The sequence below is a fragment of the Malus sylvestris genome, chromosome 14 (genome assembly GCF_916048215.2).
Source record: "Malus sylvestris chromosome 14, drMalSylv7.2, whole genome shotgun sequence".
Classification (NCBI taxonomy): domain Eukaryota; kingdom Viridiplantae; phylum Streptophyta; class Magnoliopsida; order Rosales; family Rosaceae; genus Malus; species Malus sylvestris.
The window spans coordinates 3480586-3503451 of record NC_062273.1 but is presented as its reverse complement, the minus strand read 5'-3'; the positions used below and the strand labels follow the sequence as shown (position 1 = coordinate 3503451).

At 38.0% G+C, this 22866-nt stretch overlaps 3 protein-coding genes across 3 annotated transcripts; 2 read left to right on the top strand and 1 right to left on the bottom strand.

Annotated features, from left to right (window-relative positions):
- The first annotated feature begins 8892 nt into the window (after positions 1–8892).
- On the top strand, positions 8893–9919 carry LOC126599949 (NDR1/HIN1-like protein 1). Its single transcript, XM_050266428.1, has one exon. It carries the CDS (start codon positions 9011–9013, stop codon positions 9641–9643), a length of 633 nt encoding a protein of 210 aa, XP_050122385.1. The 5' UTR covers positions 8893–9010; the 3' UTR covers positions 9644–9919.
- A 4983-nt stretch (positions 9920–14902) lies between these two features.
- LOC126599921 (NDR1/HIN1-like protein 3) lies at positions 14903–15962 on the top strand. The gene has a single exon (XM_050266397.1). It carries the CDS (start codon positions 15088–15090, stop codon positions 15772–15774), a length of 687 nt encoding a protein of 228 aa, XP_050122354.1. The 5' UTR covers positions 14903–15087; the 3' UTR covers positions 15775–15962.
- Positions 15963–17252: 1290 nt separating this feature from the next.
- On the bottom strand, positions 17253–21464 carry LOC126599922 (uncharacterized). The gene is made up of 3 exons (XM_050266398.1): positions 20019–21464; positions 19701–19801; positions 17253–18786 (listed from the first exon to the last, which is right to left on the bottom strand). The coding sequence occupies exon 3, from the start codon at positions 18095–18097 to the stop codon at positions 17423–17425; it is 675 nt and encodes a 224-aa protein (XP_050122355.1). The 5' UTR covers positions 18098–18786; positions 19701–19801; positions 20019–21464; the 3' UTR covers positions 17253–17422.
- Between the last annotated feature and the right edge of the window lie 1402 nt (positions 21465–22866).

Here is a 22866-nt window from a genome sequence, read left to right as displayed (position 1 = left end):
CTTGGTTCCACCTATTGTTATGGTAATTAAGGAGCCAGTGAAGCAATTGTGGAGAAACCTATTTGGCCATGGCCTAAATAACTTTATGAAACCTTATGTTATACAAGTGACAAGGGAATTATATTTTATATATAGTAGTTTAACATTTGATATGATATTAGAAACATGATAAGATTCCTAGACAACGATAAGTGTGTCCATATTTGTATATCTCCAAGTTGGACATGATTAGGACCCTGGTGGACGTTGTGGTTGAGATCGAAAGAGATTGACATCGATACTTAGTGCATGTAAAAGTAATTGTGTTATCTGGGTTTTCTTTCCATTTGTTTTTCTGGGAAGGTTATAAATTTATAATGTCCCCGTGAAGAAACAGTTTGGAATTCTCTTTAGCAAAAACAGAAGCAAGACTTGTTGGGTAAAAGCAATGGGCTTATAGCTCAGCCGGTTGGGAACATTCTCGCTTACTCCCAAGGTTTTCAGTTTGAATTTCCCCTCCCCAAAGAAAGGAGAATAAAAAAAATAAAATAAAAAAGCATTCACAAAGAAAATCCAAGTTTGTGAGATTGATCTCAAATTGAGATGCGTTACGTTTATAGAGAATTAATTAGAAAAGAAACAAGGCCATCGTACTTCGCTTGAGTAAGACTGATCCTAATTAGTAATAGTTTTCACATTTTGGAGGAGCCTTTACTTGTGTTAAGTCTGTTTTGCTTGATGATTATTTCTTAATTTCGTTTGGCTATGCCTTAGTTTACCTAAAAATTAAAGATTTATTTCATCCAAGTGAGATAATACGAACGAGTTACAGTTAACAAAATTTCTCAAGTAAGAATAATTTGACCAAAGCAAAAAAAGGTTAATTCACTTAGCAAAACTATACTACAAATATCAGACCATATAATTCTCTAATAAAATTGTGTTATATCATGTAGTTGTAACGAATCATTACAAAAGGAGGCCAAATGAAGGAAGATTCAAACTCAAACATGGAAGGGTAAATGTTCGATTCTTCTGGAGATACAAACACTACTGCCCTTGAGAAAACTTCGATTAAAATTAAATTTTGTAAGATATACTGGAGATATTAAATTAAACCTTGTAGATAGGTACGTATAGGTTCTCTTTTGTGCTTTGAAAAAGAAATAGTACAAGAAGGTCCAAAGGATGAGAACCATGTCCATGTGATGCCATGTGGAAAATACGATTCAAACGACTCTAGTCGTTTACACTTATTATTATGCAACATTTGTAGTCAAAACACAAAACAATGTTTCAACAAATGCACCTAATATTAGGCTGTTTCGTGGCCTTGAAGGCACATAGAGGTAATAGGGAGTAGAAACAACTACCCAAAAAGTAAAAGAAAACCCACAAGAACTTGAGTGCATCAAAAAGTTGGTTAGATGGCATGTCATTTGATCTTTACGCTTCTTCATAATTCATCGATGATGTTAGGAGACATACTTTAAAGTTGTTGCTTGCATCAATACTTATGATCTTCATCTCTAATCCAAGGAAAGTGTCTAAAATCCAATATCCTTTTTGTGCTTATTTGCAACATATTGAGTGTTTTTTTAATATAGGTTTCGAAGATTAATCTTAAATGGCTAGTTTTGAATTTTTTTTACTAATTTGTTCACTTTCAAGGACTCCGATAATACTATGGATTTCGCTTCACATGAGGGACTATGAAAAAGTTGATTTCTAGAACATTTTCCTTTCATCATAGATGATTTTTCTCCACCTTTATCAAGAGTAAGAAATGTTCATGAGCTTCCCAACATGGTTTGCATCCCCTTTTTTCTCTCTCAAAATTTGCTTTGAAGTTCATTTTCCATCATATTCCAACACCTTTTTTAAAGAAATTTCTCCCATCGGATAACTGGTAGATGCATCCAAATGATTCTATAGGCTCATTGGCTCACCAGCCCACTATTTATTTCACTTTTTATTGTTAATAGGGTCAGTCAATAAGCTCCCAAATTCACTTTTAATCAATCCAATTAACTAGAGAAACTGTTATTGGCACTTAAAATATCTCTTATGCACTATTTACAAGTGTATTTAAAAAAATATATAAAATACTTTTAGAATGTCAATAATGATTTCGTTAACTAAAATAAATTATAATAATGTGGTACCAAGAATATTATCCCTTTCGTTCACCTCCATGTCTTCTCCTCCCCACTTTTTTCTCTCATTTTTTGGAACTTTTCCCTTATTTTTGAATGACCCACCAACCAAAGGTTCTCCTTTTCTCTCCTCAATGCTTTATTCTACAACTTTTTCATTTTTGTATCTTTCATTAACCTTGGTTACGAAGGAGAACCAGAGCCACTGATTCCAGTCACATTTTAGCAGCAAAGCGCATGAAAACAACAAACCAATCCTTGGGTGCAAGTTGTATGAATGGGCCACTTGTTGCTTCCTTATTGGAAGTGTTACACACTCGCTCTCTGTTGGTGTCTGAAGGCCGAAAATTTTATAGGTGCAGACGGAATAATCTATAAAACCAGTGATTTATAAGAACGTTTCTTCTCCACAATCCAAGTTACTATTTTAGCTTTGGACCTTTGCATCAACTACAATGGGGAGGTGAAGTGTGATTTACAAAACAATTATTCTAATGAACAATTGGGATTTGGTGGTTCAAGGAAGATCTTGTAGGGACTTTGTAATTGCCAAAGTAGGGGATAAGAATCAGCGTGGATGTCAATGAAAGTGCAGAAGAGAATACCTTTGAGTAGAGAATCTAGAAGTCGCCATAGGCCACAAACCACCCCACCTTTTACGTGCATTTGGGATATCCTTGCCTTCTTTTGCCGCCTTCAGTTTCTGCAAAAGTCTTATCCGATGCATTTTCTTCTTGTTTTAATGATAAACTGAGAATCATCTACAGAACTGGGCAAATGGCACTACTCCGCACAGTCACTGCAGAAAAATGTTCTTGGATTCATTGGCCACTAGTACATAAGAGATGCAGCACTTAGGAAAAACAATCAAAATTGGGACACAAGGGAATTGTCAGGGATACAACACCATTGTATCAAATAATTAGGGTTTGAGGTTTCCCACTATGTCCTTGACTAAGGCTGCAATATTACTGCTGTTTTCTTCGGCAGAAAATTCGTAACTTAAAAATGGGGTTTTCAATCAGAAGGTTTTTTTATTTACGAATTGTAACGTGATAATACTAGGCACGGTTTAGACAATGTTCGTACGTCAGATAATTTTCGTTCAAGTTGATATTTCATAGGCAATTTAGGAGAAGGATGCAGTTGTTACATAGTTGATGTCATGTGAAATGTCTAATAAGAGAAAGAAAAAAAGGCCATTTAATTAGTATTACGGTTTAGTGTTATTCATTTTCACTTGTAAATGAGAGGTCTTAGGTTCAATTATCACCAAAAGTGAAGTTGAACCACATTATTATGGTAAGCCCATTGTAAGGCTTAGCTCAAACCCCCAATCCCTTAGTGTAAATACTATCATTTGTTTAAAAAATAAAAAATAAAAAAATAAAAAAGAAGAAGAAGAGAAAAGAAGGAGAGTCGTGTGCTTTTACTAATGCCAATAGGACAATGAAGGGATGGATTTTGTGGAATTTTCTACAATTCACGGTATGGAATATTTTGAGTGTTTTAACCGTTAAATTTTTATTCAAAACCCAAAAATTATGATTTAACAATTAAAAAATTCATAGTATCTTATATTCTGGAACATTATAGAATTTTGTCAATTTTATCATTTCATGTTTTAATATTTTTGACTGTGTGTGTTTCTTGGTGTACACATTTGATCATCAATCACCTTCTTTTCTGCAAGAGGTTTATATCTTGATGTTTGATTTTATTAGATTATGCCAACATTTGACTCTTGCAACGATCAAGTTCACTCATGTGACTCTCCAAGAAAGAAAACAAATTAGGCCCTTCTAAAAATATTTAACTTTTATGAATTATTTAATTTGTGCAAATTGATTGTGCATGGTTTGAAATTTGATTCTTTTTTTTTTCCTTCTTCACTTCGTCTCTTGCCTGTTACAAACGATAATAAAATTATTAGATAAAAATTCCGTAGTAACACATCTAGAAAGCTAGAGACAAGGTGATATTTGTAATATTACCATATTTGGGTTCTAATTTCTATATACTAGAGGAGCCTAGTGTGGAAAGAAAAAACCATTTTGGTATAAGCACATAAAAACTTGGGATCTCATGTTTTAGATAATAAAATGAAGGGAAAGAAATGCAACGAAGGAATACTTCTACAATTGTTATACTTATTTATATAATGAGACTTATCTAGTTGTGCATGAATGACTGCATGACTATATCGAACATATTTTATACAACCTAATGTAGCTTTCATCAGAATTTGTGTGAGAGAGAGAGAGAGAGAGAGTATAAAGAGAAAAAGTTAAGAAACATGTGTCGTGGGTCGTATTGGTGGTTGAGAGGGAAGACTTAGACTTGGATGTGGATAGCATATGTGTGAAAGAGCACATCATCAGTCTTATACTTCATACTTCATACTGTGCCAACCGACATAATCGATTTCTGGTTTCTAGCCTCAATAATGTATAGGAGGATAGTTTGGTTTGGTGGTTTTAACACTCTCTTTTATCTCTCACGTACTCTTTTCAAATTTAGACTGTTAGGTCGAATGAATTGAAATATATTAAATAATATAAATTAATAGAATGTATGTAAGAGGTAAAAATGAGTGTGTAAATAATTTCATCCTAACTAAAATTAGCATATTGATTAAAATAATAGCTCTTTTTTAATCTTCTCACCACTGATAAAATCAAAGGAAAACTAATGAAAATAACTTTAAAATTTTGAGTTTTAACGATAATGACAAAATAAAGAGTAAAGTGAATAGTACCATGATTGACTTTTTAGTGTAAAAATATGGTTTTTCGTTAAAGCAAAAAGTACCGGGAGTTTTTCGTTAAAGTTCCCTAAAATCAACTTGCTCCGATTGTTGTTTTCTAAGTAACATTTTTGGAACTTTGAAAAAGAGAAAATAACAATTAAGGAAAGGAATTGATGGAAGAAAGGCCTTAATTTTCTATTTAGGAAAGAAATGGGATCTTTATAAAGTTTAAGCTTTTAATTAGACCAAAGAAAGTCTTGTTAACTAATCCTAATTGATTCAAAGATAATGAAATTTTATCATCCACAACAAAATCATGCATTTTTTTGTTAAACGAGTTGTTCTTACAGCGATGATCTTGTAGAGATTTTAACATACATGTGGTCATAATAAATATACGCTGTGACCGGATTAAAAAACTATGAAAACTACATCAAATTATTATGATACATCTAAATTTAACTACCGCATTCGCTGCTATGTTAGCCTCTCGAAAAATATATAGAGCTGTTTGGGCCCAAAATAGCAGTTTGGGCCGAGGGAGGAATCATTCTCGGCCCGGGAAGCCGTATGGCGAAAGGGTCATGGAGCGCTCAGCTCATGGGCTTCCAAGCCTAGGTCGGTTAAATCAGAATGCAAGTCGAGTCCTAATACAATAGGGACTCTCGACGAGATCAGTAAACTAGAAAGCGAATCCGGCTCAGTTAAGGACTGGATTCGTAGTCCCAGCAGAGATAGGACTGATCGAGGTAATGTTAATCCGGAGAAGGAAACCTAGTTCGAATAGGATTGGAATTCGGGCTCGGTGTTCTGCTACTATAAATACAAGACATTCAGCAACGGAAAAAGCCCCACAAAATCAATACAAAATTGCCCTGCGCAAACTCTCACAACTTGTGATTTTTCTTTTTCCTTTTTCGCTGACACATCTTCCGTTGGCATCAACAGCACTGTGGAAGCAACCGGTGATATCTTAAGTCGGCATAGATAGCTCTGTCACCGTAGAGTCAGTCGGTCTCGCAGTATCTTCCGTTGGCATCAACAGCACTGCGGCGAGAACGATTGATTACCTATCCAAGTCTCGGTCGAGAAGGGTTTCTAAATCCTTATTGGTTGAGGTCATCTCATCAGCCTTCTCGGCGAAGTGAGGTGTTATAGTTATTACATTCGGCACATTGAAAGCCGAATTTGATATTGAACTTCGTAAGAATAGTAACCTTGTCTTCAGGTTCGAGAGCCCAAGAGGCCGAGACGTGTTCCTTTCTCGGCCGTAATCGCAAGACGCAGAAGTCAGTAGCGCGACCCAACGCAACATCAACAAATTTACTCCTCGGCCGAGCTCGGCCGACGAGTTGGCACGCCCCACATTCACCGAAGGACGTAGTTAGCTCATTAATTACTCGGCCTGCGAGCCACGTAGGCTTGGTAGTTTTTAGGATCAACAAGAGCATAAACCTTTTCCTGAAATTAATGACAACATGTGGCGGGCCGGTCGATCTGGAGGTTTCCTCTGTCATGATAAGTGGGACCAACTGGTTGCAAGAGACGTGTCACTTAAGCTTTTCCTAGGTAATTATATTCAATCCGACGGTGGCGAAGGCTCTTTGCTTTTGAAACACATTTTTCTTTGTTCATTAGTATTAGCCCACGAAAAAAGTCTTTCCCTTTTCTCACTTATTGAAGTCACAATCGATTTATTAACAATTGGATAATGTTATAGAAACTAAATTTATAAATTAAATAATAAATCATTAATAGAAATGAACATGTTTATCAACATTTAAGTAATAAACCAATCATCAACTTCTATATTTTTTAATTTTCAAAATTTAATCTTCTTAGTATTACTCTTTACAATTAAATATGTAATCATGCATTACTTGATTGAAAATGATTTACGTACGGACCATTATATTTTTTTTCGCATTCATGTTTGTTTTTGCACATCATTTTTTTTATGCGACAGTATTCAGATTAGCCTAACTTACGTAATAAGTTAAAGCATCGAAGCTTTCTTTCAAAGAAGTCGATTCTGAGAGCTTTTATTAAGGCTTTTTGTCTTTCTAAATTTGATTGAGATGGAAAAGTAGTGAGCTTCACTTTTTGACTAAGCGAGCACAGCATAAATTATTAAATTATAGGGTCATACTTATGCGTGGTTTGGAACTGAGGTGATTCTGAAGAAAAAAAAATGGGTATAAAAAAAAGTTGGGAGCTTTTTGTGTTTGGTAAACACTATAATACTGCTTTTTTTTTCAAAAGCACTTTTACAAAAAGTTTACAAAACACTATGCTACTTTATTTCACAGCTGCTTATTCTCACTGCACAACAGAATCAATTTTTTTTCAAAGCATGGCAATACCAAACCAGCCCTTACAATCATACTCATTATACCATTTATATTAACAAAGCAGATCGATGACATAAAGGATTAATGGACGGTTATTATATTGTATAAGATAGTATTAGGAAAATCACATTTTTAAATCAAATTTATAAATAAATAATATCACTAATAAGAAATAAGCACATTAATTAACAGTTAATTAATAATCAAATTATCAACAACCACATCATTTAGTTTAAAATTTGAGTAATGTTATTTATACCATGTTTTTATACCACATTTTTATACCACCTTAGGTAGCATCTGATGTGTACAGCCACATCATTTGAAAAATTTGCAAAACCCAAGAAAATGAAGAAGAAAGACTCCAAATAAATAACAATCATCATTTAATTAACTAGCTTTTCTTAATTATTATTTTATTAAATAATGAACTAAATTTAAAAATCTAATTAATTCAAATGATGTGGATGTCTACATCAAATGCCACCTAATGTGGTATAAAAATGTGGTACAAAAACTTGGTATGAATAGCATTGCTCTTAAAATTTTGATATCCTTAACATTACCTTATAGAGTTTAGGGCTCCGAGTTAACAACAAGATCTTGCTTAGTGACTTGAGCCTCTAGTTTAATTAAATAAACTTTCATGTATATATGGATTAATTGAAGCATTAAGAACATTAATTGAACACATGAAAATTTTGAAGAAGATGGAAGGATATGAACCAAGCGTTGGTTAAAGGGCAAAATGCTGCATGTGGGTGAACATGACAAAACATTTTCAGCTCCAATTTGTTTGAATAAATCCAAACAAAGAAAAGGATTGTTCTAACCTGTTTCACTATATGGGCATCTTAGCTAGGGCACACCATGCCGTAAAAGTAAATTGAAACCCACATCCAACTAATCCAAGTTATTTAGATGGAATCATATGATAATAAACTAAATTAGTTGTTCTAATTAGTAATTAGCCTTGTCAAGAGGCACAAGATGACATGGGGTATTTGTGTAATTTAATTGGTTAGTATGAACACGTTGATATGGTTCAGTAAAGGAAAACCTTTTCAATAAATAATGCTTTGGTGCTGAAAATAGATGGGTCACCCATTGCCACTACCTTGCGACACTATAGCACCACACAATTTAAAATCTCCCACTCAAGAATAAAATACTTAAACGAGTAAATTTATTGACTTATATCTCGTTTCAATTTAGCAGTTTATAGTACCTAAAATGCTGTTATTATTAATGACTCAAAATTTATTGATGGATATCGTTATTTTAATCAAGAGTAATGTTAGAGAGATAAAATTTAGAGACTAAATTTGCAAATTAAATAATGTATTATTAATAAGAATGAGTACATTTATCAACGCTTAAGTAATAAAATAATTATGAACTTACATGTTATTTAGTTTTCAAAATTTAATGTTCTTATCATTACAATATGATATGAAATTATCTTTTCATGCAATTAAAATATGCATTTTCCTCATTGTTAGTGAAACCATAAAATGTCTCTAAGCACATTACAATTTACACCGACATACTTTTATATATTTGCTTTCCATCATGCATACATACATGATCCACCACATACTTCCATCATCATCCTTAGGAAAACCATCTAAAATATTATAATATATAAATATACCCACACACACATCCCTAAGCAAAGCTTATTGCTTCATCTCAACTCTGAAGATAATCAGAGAGACAGAGACTACAAACTCAACTCAACCATCTTCTCTACTCTCTCTGCCACACCAACCGCCATGTCAACGAAGGATTGTGGACTGCATCGCCAAAACAAGCGGCGGAGGATGTTCCGCCGCTGTTGCGCTGGCCTCCTAATCTTCAACTTCATCCTCCTTGTCACAATCCTCATCGTGTGGGCCATCCTCCAGCCCTCCAAGCCCCGCTTCGTCCTCCAAGACGTCACCGTCTTCAACTTCAACACCTCCGCCTCCAACGTCTTCTCCTCCAGCTTCCAGGTCACCATCTCCTCCCGAAACCCTAACGACAAGATTGGCATCTACTACGACAGGCTCAACATCTACGCGACCTACCGTGCGCAGCAGATCACGTTCCCGACGCTCATCCCGCCGGTATACCAAGGCCACAAGGACGTCAACATCTGGTCGCCGTTCATCTACGGCACCGACGTCCCCATCGCTCCGTACAACTCCATCGCTCTGGGGCAGGACCAGAATGCCGGGTCGGTTCTTTTGCTCATCAAGATGGACGGCCGGGTCAGGTGGAAGGTCGGCACCTTCATCTCCAGTCGGTACCATTTGTACATCCGGTGCCCCGCTTTTATCACTCTGGGTTCCAAGACCACCGGAGTTGAGGTCGGTAACAACGCTGTCAAGTACCAGCTGGTGCAGCGCTGCAAAGTGACCGTATGAAGAAATTGGAGACAAAACTGATGTGCCGTTAATTATTGGTTTAACGCCGGTAGCTGAGTTCCTTTTTCTCTCCTTTTTATTTTCATTTTTATCTTGAATATGTCTTTCTCGAATATCATTTTCATGTAAATTTTGCTATAGAATAAATGTGGAGGATTTTATGATATAGACGTATAGCAAAATTGCAGTCGGTGGTTATTGAATTTTAAGTTGTATAATTATGTAGTTTTATTAAATATCATATGAAATCAATAATTATGCATTTTATTTTGGTCAGATAGCAATTTGGGTGCAAGTGAAGGTTGAGGTGTCCATTTTATTTTATTTCATTTTCAAGTCCCCCATTTAAAATTTGTATTGTTGCATATATATTGAATGAGATGAAATGTTTGCTTCTACATATGAGTGGTCCTCCTAGAAAGTATGTGGTGATCATGGGGGCATGCCATGGGTTTCATGAGTTTATATAAAATTTAAAGATAAATTTATAAATATATATTTTACTGCGGATCCGAACTTAGTCAATTTGCTAAAACAGCGTGCTGCCGCTACTACAACCGGGTTTAAATTCTCCTCCCATAGTGCCTAACTTTAGTTTAGTAAAGTTTAGGAAATTTGGATGGGTTTGGGGGTGGTTTTATCTTCGACAATCGACATGGAAATAGTAATGGTGGTCCTTTTCATAACCCCCGACTCAGCACTTGCTTTTTCTACCTACTAATAATTAAGGGATGGATGGAAAGGGACTTTTTGTTATGTTAAAGAGTAATACTAGGTGATCAAAATTTTAAATCAAATTACAAATTAAATGATGTATCGCCAATAATAAATAAACACGTTAATTGATACTTAATTAATAATCAAATCATCTACAATCATGTCGTTTAGTTTGTAAATTTAATTTAAAAAATTTGATCTACTTAGTATTACTCTATGTTAAAATAAAAGCTTAATAATTAATGAAGCTTCCAAGAAGGCACCTGCTCAATGCATGCAACGCATGTTAGAGTGTTTGTAAGCCTGACGTATTGTTGACGCGTGTGCAGACAAGAGTGTCGCATAACTTCATGATAATTTTGAATTAATAAACACTTAACAGTATAATCTTTTATTAAAAAAAATCTCTTTTTTTCTTCACAAACGATAATATTTACATTAAGACTAATTCTTAGAGTAGGTTCTAAAATTTTTGTTTTATTCCGCCCCCCCCCCCCCCTTCATTCCAACCCTTGTTCTAAAATTAGGTTAAGTGTTAGAACTCAAAAAAAAACTCAAATACCAGCCAAGAAACCAGCTTGGGCTAAATTTCCTGGCCCACTATGCAGGTCGACGTGCTGTGAAAAAAGAGAAAACGCGCTAGTTAATGCTCTAAAAGCATGTCAGCGGGGTGAAAAAAGAGAAAACGCGCTAGTTAATGCTCTAAAAGCATGTCAGCGGGCCAAAAAGCAAGGAAAATGGGACACTTTGAGGGGAAGTGAGGCCCAACATGATGGGATTGCCGACCACCCATATGCAACCCCATCTCCTTTATTTCTATCAGAGGACATAGATTTCCATCTCCTTTAAATCTAACGGGTGAGATTCATTCTTTAATAATCTGGAGCTAAAATTTTAGTCCATAAGAGTTGGAGCAAAAAAAGCTGTTTCTGGGTTAAAACCTAAATTTTCTTGGTTAAAAATTTTTTGTTTTACTCCAAGGGTTGGAGATGGTCTAAGAGAGTGGGAAAGTGGACTAAGCCTTACAATGGACTTACCATAATAAGTCAAGTTTTGGTACGAGAGAGAGAGAGAGAGAGAGAGAGAGGGTTGGGTTTATGGTGACAACAAATATATCTGAAAATATAATGTTTGGGATTTCTTAGGGCCAAATGAGGATCCTCGGTGGATCCTCTTTGTGAGGATTCCGGGGATCCTCCAATCACATCCGCTCATCGTACATTGTGCGGTCAGTTTTCGTCAGGTACTGTTTATATTTAATTTTAAATAAAAAGATTTACAATGATTTATGGCCTCACGATATACGATTAACGGATGTGATTGGAGGATTTTGGGGATCCTCACAAAGAGAATCCGAAGAGAATCCTCATTCCATAGGGCTTCTACAGGAGGATCTAGGCTGCTTGGTTTTCAGTTGAACCATTGAAACGTGTTCTAAAGAAAGAAAAAAAAAGGTCACATGTCGACAACTTAGTAACTGTTCGCTAATTTATTTAAAAACTTAAAACTCGTTTTGTAATTATTTTCAATTTTGGCTTTGGGTTAGATTTTCTTTTAACTGAAAACCAAAAGTAGTTAGCAAACAAGTTTTAGTTTTCAAAACGATGAAAACTGAAATATAAAGCCTAAAAATTAAAAACTGAAAATAAAATGCCTGCAACATGAGGAAATGGAATATCATGTTACATCTCCCAGCAAAGGTCAAGATTTTCCAACGGCTTTTTGTGAGGGAGTGTAGCCTTGATCTTGGGGTTGGTTACCTATGAGAAATGTTTCGGTTAGACCGGCTTCCTCAGTTGTAGGCTGAACCCCTTTGATCTGTACGTTTCAAGCTGGGTGGTTTCTGGCCCCAACATACTTATCATCACGAATTGAGGCAAATTCTGAAATACTAAGTTGGCCTAGTATGGTCCATGAAAATACTAGGCCCAACATATTTATCTCAAGAGCCCTGTTTTTCATTTGCACAGTCATAAATTTCGAAGTCCATTTGATAAATTTGTTTTTGGAAGTCCAAAAGTTTTTTTTTTTTTTTGGTCAAACGATAAATTTTGCTATATTAGATGTTAGATTAGTTACCGAAGAAATTTAAAACCACATCGTCATGCAAAGGTTTAACTATTTTCCACCACTATGGTAAATGGCCACTTGCTGGAAGTCTAAAAGTTGAGCATACTCCAATTTGATAGACTAGCTACAGTACTTACAAATATATATGGCTCGTTTGGAAATACTTCTAAAATAACTGAAAACACTTTAAAAAAAAATTGTTTTTGGATTCTAAAAGCACTTGAAGTGCCTCATGAAAGAAGCATTTCAAATGTGCTTCTTCTAGGAAACATTTCAAGTGCTTTTCTATGATTTATTTGCGTTTTTACTAAGAATTGGTTTAAAAAACTTTCAGTCATTTCGAAAAACACATAAAAAAAAACCCTTAGTATTATAGTATTATACTTATCTGGCACTCAAATGTGCTCTTTACATGTCATTACAACATAACTACTCATCAAATAATAAGTATTAAGTACTTGTAAGTAATGTAGTTAAGCACGCAATAAACTGTTATATTATCTACCATAAGGGGTTGGAGAATGAACTAAGCTTCATAATTGCTAGCAATAATGTAGTTTAATTTCATCTTTGACGAGAATTGAATATAAGATCTCTCACTTACAAATAAAAAGGAATAACATTAACCGTAATACTAAGTGGCTTTCTTTTCTTTTTCAATTCAATTTTCTTTTGTTAGCTCACTTTTCAGAGAATTTTCCAACTATCTGTTCAGTTATTTTTTGCCATCTTTGTAAAATAGAGACCTTTTATTCGTTTTTATAGGCAGTTACATCGCTAGCGACAAAGAAAGCTGGGGGCTCGCGGTGGTTGGCCCACTATTTGCTCTTAATTTTATAAACTACTGGAGGATTTTTTAAGCTTTGAGGACAACATTGTTTCCTTGTCTTTGCCGTCACTAACTGATGAAGATATTGTAAAAGCGGGTCCCCTCAGCATTTCACTTCCCTCACGTTCTGCCTATTCTGAATTCTTCTTGCTTGGTGTGATTCTGTCTTGTAAGCAGCTTTGATGCAACGTTGAAATGTATGTGATGTGATTCCGACCCAATCAATGTGGAAATTAGAGGCATGGATAACGGGTCATGATTTCACATGGTGGGACTTGGCCGCAAATAACCGTGAGCAAAATATTTAAAAAGGTGAAGAAAGACTTGGCAATGCATAATTTACTTGATTGTCAAATCTATAATATTTTGCATAAAATTCAACACTAAATGGAGGAGATTGAGATCTCCCCCAAATTTCACTTTGAAACCAACAGATCCAGCAATTTGGAACGTTCACATGAAAGATAAGGGTGTTGGAGACAGAGATAAATGCGTGATTTTATGTGTGAAATGAACCAAAAATATGTGACCAATGAAGAATGAATGATATAAATCATTGTCCAGATAACTGAAATTGTCGATTCCGGATTGTGAGATTGGAAGAGGATCTCAATTTAGTAGAATGGAGATAGACTGTGTATATATATTGTTTGTGCTTCGTATATGTGGCTGCACCCAGATCAGATTGCTTTATTAGTATGACCTATTATCACATGGCTAGAAAAATAATGAGCTTCTTTTCTTCTTTTTTAAAGCCAGCCGTCAAATATGGCCGTTGGAGCACTTTCTATTTTATTTGAATTGAGTAAATCGGCTGCTTGTTGCTTCTTTTTCTTCGTTTTTTTATGCTTTGTTCTTTTAAATTAGCTTAATGCAAATGCTTACATGGCTTAACACACTATTGTAATTTGCAAGTTGTTCTACAAGATCATCAACTTGATCATTTTTTAAAGATGATAAAAATAAATGTGACAAAACCATTTGCTTTGCTCTTTTGTTTTAAAATATGTATTAGATTAGGTAAAACAATTCTTTTTTTTTTCTTGGTGAAGAAAAAAATAAGATTATTATTAGCATTTATGTAACCTAACATAAACAAAGCGTTTTGTATAGCCAAACAACTTAAGCACAAGTGTAAAGATTTTCTATTCCCAAATTCCACTAATTACTTATTTTTCAGTTAGACAAAATGCAATTAATTCATATTTTACATAAAACACAATAATACGAGTATAGAGAGACAAGTACATCAAACTAGGATTTGAGAATTTCTTCTCACATGATTTCAGTGTAACACAAGATTTAGCAGTTACATTGGTCCTTGTGATCTGGTGAATTCTTATGAGCTCGACTTTTAACGAAATGCTTGAAGTCCACTTATTTTTTTTTTTGCAATTAGTCATGTTTTATTGGACGATTTTTAGATATAATTTGCAAGGAGCTTAGTCGGTCAAGAGGTTTCATTCATAAATATCCCCTTGTCCCTTGCGCCAAAAGTCTAAGTCAAGCAATGACAACGGAAGCTACCACGAACCACCTCAATTCCCCAATGCTCAATGCTCACAAATCACCATCCCTCCACACGCTGATAGTCTCTTAAACAGAGACTTCCCCCACACACACACAAAACGTACCCCTTCTACCTTCTAAAGCAACCGCGTCGAGTTGATTTTCTCCACCCACCTCCCCACGCGGCCTTGCCACATTCCTCCCTTATATATATACCCACGCTTCACCTTCTTCACCTCTCATTCTTCTCAGCCACACCCATCTCGCTACTCTCTATATCCATTACAAATTGTTTGTTGCTCCTCCGACGTCCTCCGCCATGTCAGAGAAACAAGCCCATTTAAACGGGGCCTACTACGGCCCCTCAATCCCTCCCAAATCCCAGTCCTACCATCGCCCCGGCCGCGGTGGCGGCGGATGCCTCGGCTGCTGCTGCAGCTGCATCTTCGGCCTTGTCTTCAAGCTAATCATGACCGCCGTCGTCTTCATGGGGTTGGCGTTCTTCGTCTTTTGGCTCATCGTCCGCCCTAACCGTGTCAAGTTCCACGTCACGGATGCCACCCTCACGCAGTTCAACTTCTCCAACGACAACACCCTCCACTACAACCTCGCCCTCAACCTCACCATCCGGAACCCTAACAAGAAGATCGGTATTTACTACGACCGCATCGAGACCCGGGCCTTTTACGAGGATCAAAGGTTCAGCACGGTTACCTTGACGCCTTTCTACCAAGGGCACAAGCAAACGAACGTGCTGAACCCCGTGTTCCAAGGCCAGCAAGTGGTTCAAGACTCAAAGGTGCTTTCCGAGTACAATCAGCAGAAGAGTACCGGGATTTACGAGATCGATTTGAAAATTTATCTTCGGATTCGGTTCAAATTCGGATTGATCAAGACTGGCAAGTTCAAGCCCAAGATTGAATGCGACTTGAAGGTTCCTATGACTCAGAACGGAAATTCAGTTGGCACTTTCCAGACTACCAAGTGCGACGTTGATTACTTCTAATCAATCTACACAGCCTACGATTGATCGTTCGAGTTCATATATCTTCTTGTTCTTTCAGTTTTTTTTTTTTTTTTTTTTTAATTTTTGCTACTATTCTTTTGTTTTTTGTTTTTGGCATTATTATTTGATACCTACTCCTGTTGCGCATGTTCATAAAATAAATATTAATGTACTATTTTTAGTGGCTAGACTTTTGCTTTCAATGATGGTTACGAAATTGATGTATTTTTTACAACTTGTTCAACGTTTCTTTTCTTTCAAAAAAGATAATCCACCGTTAAAGTCTCATGCCATTCCTAATTCTTAACAATTGAATATTGTCCTTTGGAAGAAAACTTCATATAATAAAAGACGAAATCAATTGCGAACAGCATGCAATCTAATTGGAAATGATCTAATTGGAAATGTAAACGGTTGATTGGTGAGACATATATTATACAAGGTTCACTTAAATAAAAAGTTATCAGTACTACTACGATCGTAAAGAGAAATTTACACATTTCAATTTCAGTGTCTTTTCTAAATCATTCTCTTTATATGAACAATCACTTAAGGAGAGAGTAAAAATGACACTGAAATGGATATGTAGAGAAGTATTTTCTTGAGCATTGGCAACCCATGTTACCTGTCTCTGTCTCTGCGGCCACTTAGTATATGTCACATGGGCTAATTTTGCTGAAAGAGAAGGCGACACGTTGTAGGTGGAATATATTAGTACTCCTTGCTGCTTGTACCAAAACAGATGGTCCCTGCTGTGTTCTACTATTAAATCAACTTTTTCGCCCAGACTGTAACTACTTACAATTAGAAATCAGATTTGTCACAAGGGCTTTTTCTTATCGTTTTTTAAGCCTAAAACATCAAAGTAATGAACTGAACTTATATATCTAAACCAAATGAAATAGCTGATTTGGCCATAACTTAATTAAAGATTTAAATCCTGAAACCTTCAAAACAGTGTTTTCCCCTCTAAGCACTTAAATTTGAGCTCATTCCTCCGTAGTTTAAATTAATATAGTGTAAAGTATCGTTTGTATCTAATAAGAAAGATGTTCTAGAACTTCCGCATAATGTTATGGACTGTAGATCGAGTCGACATGACAATTAAACTACAATTTCCCTCTCATGTTTCATGTTAATAAAAAACAACTTTGTAAACGCAGTTTGGTGACGAGCTTTCGTTGTTTTAATTAGTGGAACAGGTGGGAAGAAGGCAAATTTGAAATTAATTTATTTTGTTGTGAGCGACTCCTTCAACGAAAATGACATATAATATAATATTTTGCCAAACGACTCCTAGCGTAGTAACTGGGGAAAATGTGAAAAGATGCTTGAAATCTTGCCTGCTCATTGAATATTGAGGAACAAATTTCTGCTGATACTACGTTCACATTGATGCACCTGGTCATTTGCCTCTGTCACACTGTTAGCTCAAGAATGACCATTTTTTTCTCGTGTTTATAGCTTCACTCATAAAGCTTCAACATACAAGCTTCAACAAAAGAAAATTCAAAGAACTTAGCGAAGAAGGCTTTGGTGTATTTAACACAATACGTTGAAATGAAGGAAAGCTTATTTATTGATATCCCCGATAAGCTACAAATATGTACATATACATGAGTCAAAATAAACACACAAGAGGGAGCCTTCACAAATGTTGCTTAGGAGAAGTCTCAGCAGTCGGTAGAGCCCCAGAAAGAGAAGGCACCGGAGGGGGATCATTTGGAGCCTCAGTACTGGACAGAACCCTAGAAGGAGGAGGCATCAGAGGTTGATCATTTGGAGCTTCATTACGCGGTACAGCCCCAGAAGACGAAGGCAATAAATGCCTTTGGAACAAACCCACAAATCTCTGATGATCAAGTAAAACCTGACCATCAGTTTCCTTCATCTGGTCAAGCTTCCTCTTCATGTTTGTAGCATAGTCATGTGCGAGCCGGTGCAACTGTTTATTCTCATGCTTGAGCCCTCTAATCTCCTGTTTGAGACTCATCACTTCAGCCGCCAATGATTCAACTTGGCGGGTTCGAGCAAATAGGCGTTGGGCCATATTAGACACAGAACCTGCACACTGAACACTGAGAGCCAGCGAATCCTTAACAGCTAACTCATCAGACCGTTTGGAAAGTAGTCTGTTATCTTTGGGAGTGAGAAGGTTCCTGGCCACCACCGCAGCAGTCATATCATTCTTCATCACGGAATCCCCAACGGTAAGAGGACCAGTTGGGGAGATGAAGGATGGGCGCCATATGTTGTCTGGAGAAGGCGGGGCTGCCTCTTCAACAAGGTTCAAGTCAAAACGACGGTCGGAGGGGCCAGACATTTTCAAAGGTGTTGAAGAGAGAAGAGGTCGGACAAATCAAGATCTTAGAAGTGCAAGAATGAAGCTTCTACTGGTGGAGATTCAAGTGTGCTTTGGAACTTAATGCCAGCCTCTATAAAAATCTGCACTCGACGGAGCTTCAGAAATCAAAGAGGCGCCTGCTCAGAAATCGAAGAGGCGTTTGCTTTCTCAAAAGTTGGGCTGCTTAGAGATCACGAGGGTTGATCTCAGAAATCGAAGAGCCGTTTGCTTTCTCAAAAGTTGGGCTGCTCAAAGACCACGAAGGCCGATCTCAGAAATCGAAGAGGCGCTCGCTTTCTCAAAAGCTGGGCTCCCTAGAGACCACGAGGGCCGATCTCAGAAATCGAAGAGGCACCTACTTTTCCAGCCTTGTCAGCACCTGTCACACGCACACTCAGCTTTGCGGAAATTATGGGCATTCTGTCAAAGACTTCTGGGGAAGTAGAAAACACATGAATCTTACTGTTCAATCACCCACTTCCCACACGCAACAATAGCTCATGGGTACCACAGATAACTTTGCCAAAGTTCTCTGCCAAAGTTGAGCACGTGAAGCTTGCAGCTCCCACTACATCGCTCTGACCAAGAAGGGTAAAAGAATAGCAAAGAAACAGCACTAACAAAGTTTAGACCCATAAATTTTGAAGGTCTAGCTACCATATTATTACCTACAAGGGTAAAGGAACAGTACCACTGCTGGATAATTGGAAAGTCCATGTATGTCAACCTCTGTGCTTCGTGGCAAGGTAGACTAGCAAACATGCCCAACCTTTACTCACATTCGAGAAAACACTCCCAATAAGATTGCTTGCTCCAAAATCGAAGAGGCACCGTCCTCCGAATCTAAAGAGCCAGACTCCCAACATGACTACTTTCTTAAAAATCGAAGAGAGGGTAAAGGAACAGTACCATTGCTGGATAATTGGAAAGTCCCTGTGTGTCAACCTCTGTGCTTCGTGGCAAGGTAGACTAGCAAACATGCCCAACCTTTACTCACATTCGAGAAAACAGTCCCAACAAGATTGCTTGCTCCAAAATCGAAGAGGCACCGCCCTCCGAATCTCGAGAGCCACTCTCCCAACATGATTACTTTCTCAAAAATCGAAGAGACACTGCTCCCCGAATCTCGAGAGCCAGACCCCCAGCATGATTGCTTTCTCAAAAATCGGTGAGGCACCGTTCTCCGAATCAATCGAAGAGGCGCTCGCTTTCTCAAAAGCTGGGCTGCTCAGAGACCACGAGGGCCGATCTCAGAAATCGAAGAGGCATCTACTTTTCTAGCCTTGTCAGCACCTGTCACACGCACACTCAGCTTTGCAGAAATTATGGGCATTCTGTCGAAGACTTCTGGTGAAGTAGAAAGCACATGAATCTTACTGTTCAATCACCCACTTCCCACACGCAACAATAACTCATGGGTACCACCGATCACTTTGCCAAAGTTCTCTGCCAAAGTTGAGCACGTGAAGCTTGCAGCTCCCACTACATCGCTCTGACCAAGAAAGGTAAAAGAATAGCAAAGAAACAGCACTAACAAAGTTTAGACACATAAATTTTGAAGGTCTAGCTACCATATTATTACCCACAAGGGTAAAGGAACAGTACCACTGCTGGATAATTGGAAAGTCCCTGTGTGTCAACCTCTGTGCTTCGTGGCAAGGTAGACTAGCAAACATGCCCAACCTTTACTCACATTCGAGAAAACAGTCCCAACAAGATTGCTTGCTCCAAAATCGAAGAGGCACCGTCCTCCGAATCTCGAGAGCCAGACTCCCAACATGACTACTTTCTCAAAATCGAAGAGAGGGTAAAGGAACAGTACCATTGCTGGATAATTGGAAAGTCCCTGTGTGTCAACCTTTGTGCTTCGTGGCAAGGTAGACTAGCAAACATGTCCAACCTTTACTCACATTCGAGACAACACTCCCAACAAGATTGCTTGCTCCAAAATCGAAGAGGCACCGCCTTCCGAATCTCGAGAGCCAGACTCCCAACATGATTACTTCCTCAAAAATCGAAGAGACACTGCTCTCCGAATCTCGAGAGTCAGACCCCCAGCATGATTGCTTTCTCAAAAATCGAAGAGGCATCGTTCTCCGAATCTCGAGAGCCAGATACCACAGACCACTTTTTCAAAGTGCTCTGACAGAGTTAAAACATGTGAAACTGGCAGCTCCTACTACCGTGCTATGACCAAGCAGGGTAAAGGAATAGCATTACTACTTGTTGTTAGGGAGACTCCTATATATGTCGACCTCCATCCCCAACAGACAGGCAGACCTGCAAAAATGCTCAACCCTTCATCATATCTGAGAGGGCACTCCCAACAAAGCCTTTCGAAATATTCAGCTTTCTTTCCCCCCGATAATACCTCTGCAAACAAGCTATACTAGAGCAAGAATATCTCATATCATCAGGGTTAAAAGCAAGAGTATCCCATATCATGCTTTTTCCCTGTTTTTTCTTTTGGCCTTGTTTTTACCTGCAAGACAAGGAGAAAGAGAGCAATCAGTCAGCACTTGGAATCAAGCTTCCAGCCAGGAACTGACTGCCTGGAACCCCTTACCTGATTACTTACCTGGCATTGCTCTCGAGTACTCATCTTCATCATCTTATGTTTCCAGGGAAGATTCCGCATCTGCTTGAGGAACAGATAGGGCAAGTGCGAAGGATACAAGGAAGCATGTGGAGACAAGCGTAACAGCACACGTGCCGATACATCCATTACTCTGTCAAAAGCAAAAGTATCCCATATCAGCAGGGTGGAACGTACTCTAGATTTGATGGACTTGTTTTGACCCTCAAATTCTTCAGTCGGCCTTATACTCTGGAGGAAACCAGAAAACCCTCCAGCTCAGTTCAAGAATAAGCCTGTGGAAAGTTACTTCTTCAAAAGCAAAAGTATCTCATATCATCTCTTCTCATTTTTCTTCTCTTTATCCTTCATGCTGCTGCAAGATGGGGAGAAGGTGAACAATCAGTCGGAGCTCTGATTGCTTACCTTGTCTGTCACCTCTTTCAGCAGACCCCCTAGCTCGGCGACTTGGGGGACTCCTACTACATGGTTTGTATCGCGCTTGACCAAGCCTGAAACTACAAGTAAGCTTCAAGTGAAATTGATACATTACCTTGTGCATCTCCACCAGTTAAAGATACCACCCCTGGATGGAGGAAGAGTACTTCCAGAGAAGATGCCACATCTACCTATGAGACAGATAAGGCAAGTCAAGACGACACCACACTCCGATACTTAGAAATTTCGTGATTACGAGATCATTCTCCCACAATATTTCCTAATGTCATTTGTACTAAATCATTCACTCGTACTCACTAAAGGAGAGCTTGAACCTATGTACTTGTGTAAACCCTTCACAATTAATGAGAACTCTTCTATTCCGTGGACGTAGCCAATCTGGGTGAACCACGTACATCTTGTGTTTGCTTTCCTATCTCTATCCATTTATATACTTATCCACACTAATGACCGGAGCAATCTAGCGAAGATCACAAAAAGCGACCGTTTTCGTTACCTAGGATCTATCTTGCAAGAGAACGGAGAATTAGATGGAGATCTCAACCATAGAATACGAGCTGGATGGAAAGAGTGCATCCGGCGTGTTGTGTGACCGTCGTAGGCCACTGAAGCTCAAGGAAAAATTTTATAGGACGGCAATAAGGCCAGCGATGTTGTATGGCAGAGAATGTTGGGTGGTGAAGCATCAACACGTACACAAAATGGGTGTAGCGGAGATGAGGATGCTTCGTGGGATGTGTGGGCACACGAGAAAGGATAAGATTGGGAATGAGGATATCCGAGGTAAAGTAGGAGTAGCCGAAATTGTAGGAAAGATGAGAGAAAATCGGCTCTGGTGATTTGGACATGTGCAAAGAAGGCCGACTGACACTCCGGTTCGAAGATGTGACTACGGGACAGAGGTTCAGGGCCGAAGGGGTAGAGGAAGACCTAGGAAAACTTTGGAAGAGACTCTAAGAAAAGACTTAGAGTACTTGGATCTAACGGAGGGCATGACATAAAACCGAGCGCAATGGCGTTCTAGGATTCATATAGCCGACCCCACTTAGTGGGAAAAGGCTTTGTTGTTGTTGTTGTTGTTGTTTATACCGGCTCGGGTGACTACGCCACCTCCTTCTCTTTGTCTGCCGAATCTGGCATTGTTGTTTGTGGTATCCCCACAAGATTCTTCTATTTGGTGGTCGTGTTCGATGTGTTGTTATCTGCTGGAAGACGAGATCCTTGTTCCTTCTACCTCTGAGGTGCTAGTCGGAGGAGCTGCAGCGATATCGACGAAGTTGCTGGAAGAAGACCTTTAGGGGTAGGTGTCTATTTCTTTTGTTGCAGGCTCAAACTTTGGTTGGGCTTTTGGGTTACTTTTGAGGTCCATTATTTTGCTTATGTGGATATTGTATTTGGACCTCTAATATGTATATACTTGTTTTGTTAATGAAGTGTCCTTTGACCCCAAAAAAAAAAAAACAAGAATGACCAATGATATGCATGTCTGGTACTCTTTGGGCTTGAAATCTAAATTTGATGTTTGGGCCGAGCTGCTAGATGTGAGCTCAAGAAGGGGGTTGAGTCTTGGCTTAGTAATGCTTTGCTGGTGGCGCGGCCGAGTCCTAGGCAAAGTTGGTTTGAGGACAAGAATTGATTTTGGTGAGGTTTAAATTACTTGGATCATGGTTGGTTTTTAGATAAGGGTTGAATTCATCACTCAAAGATGCAGAAT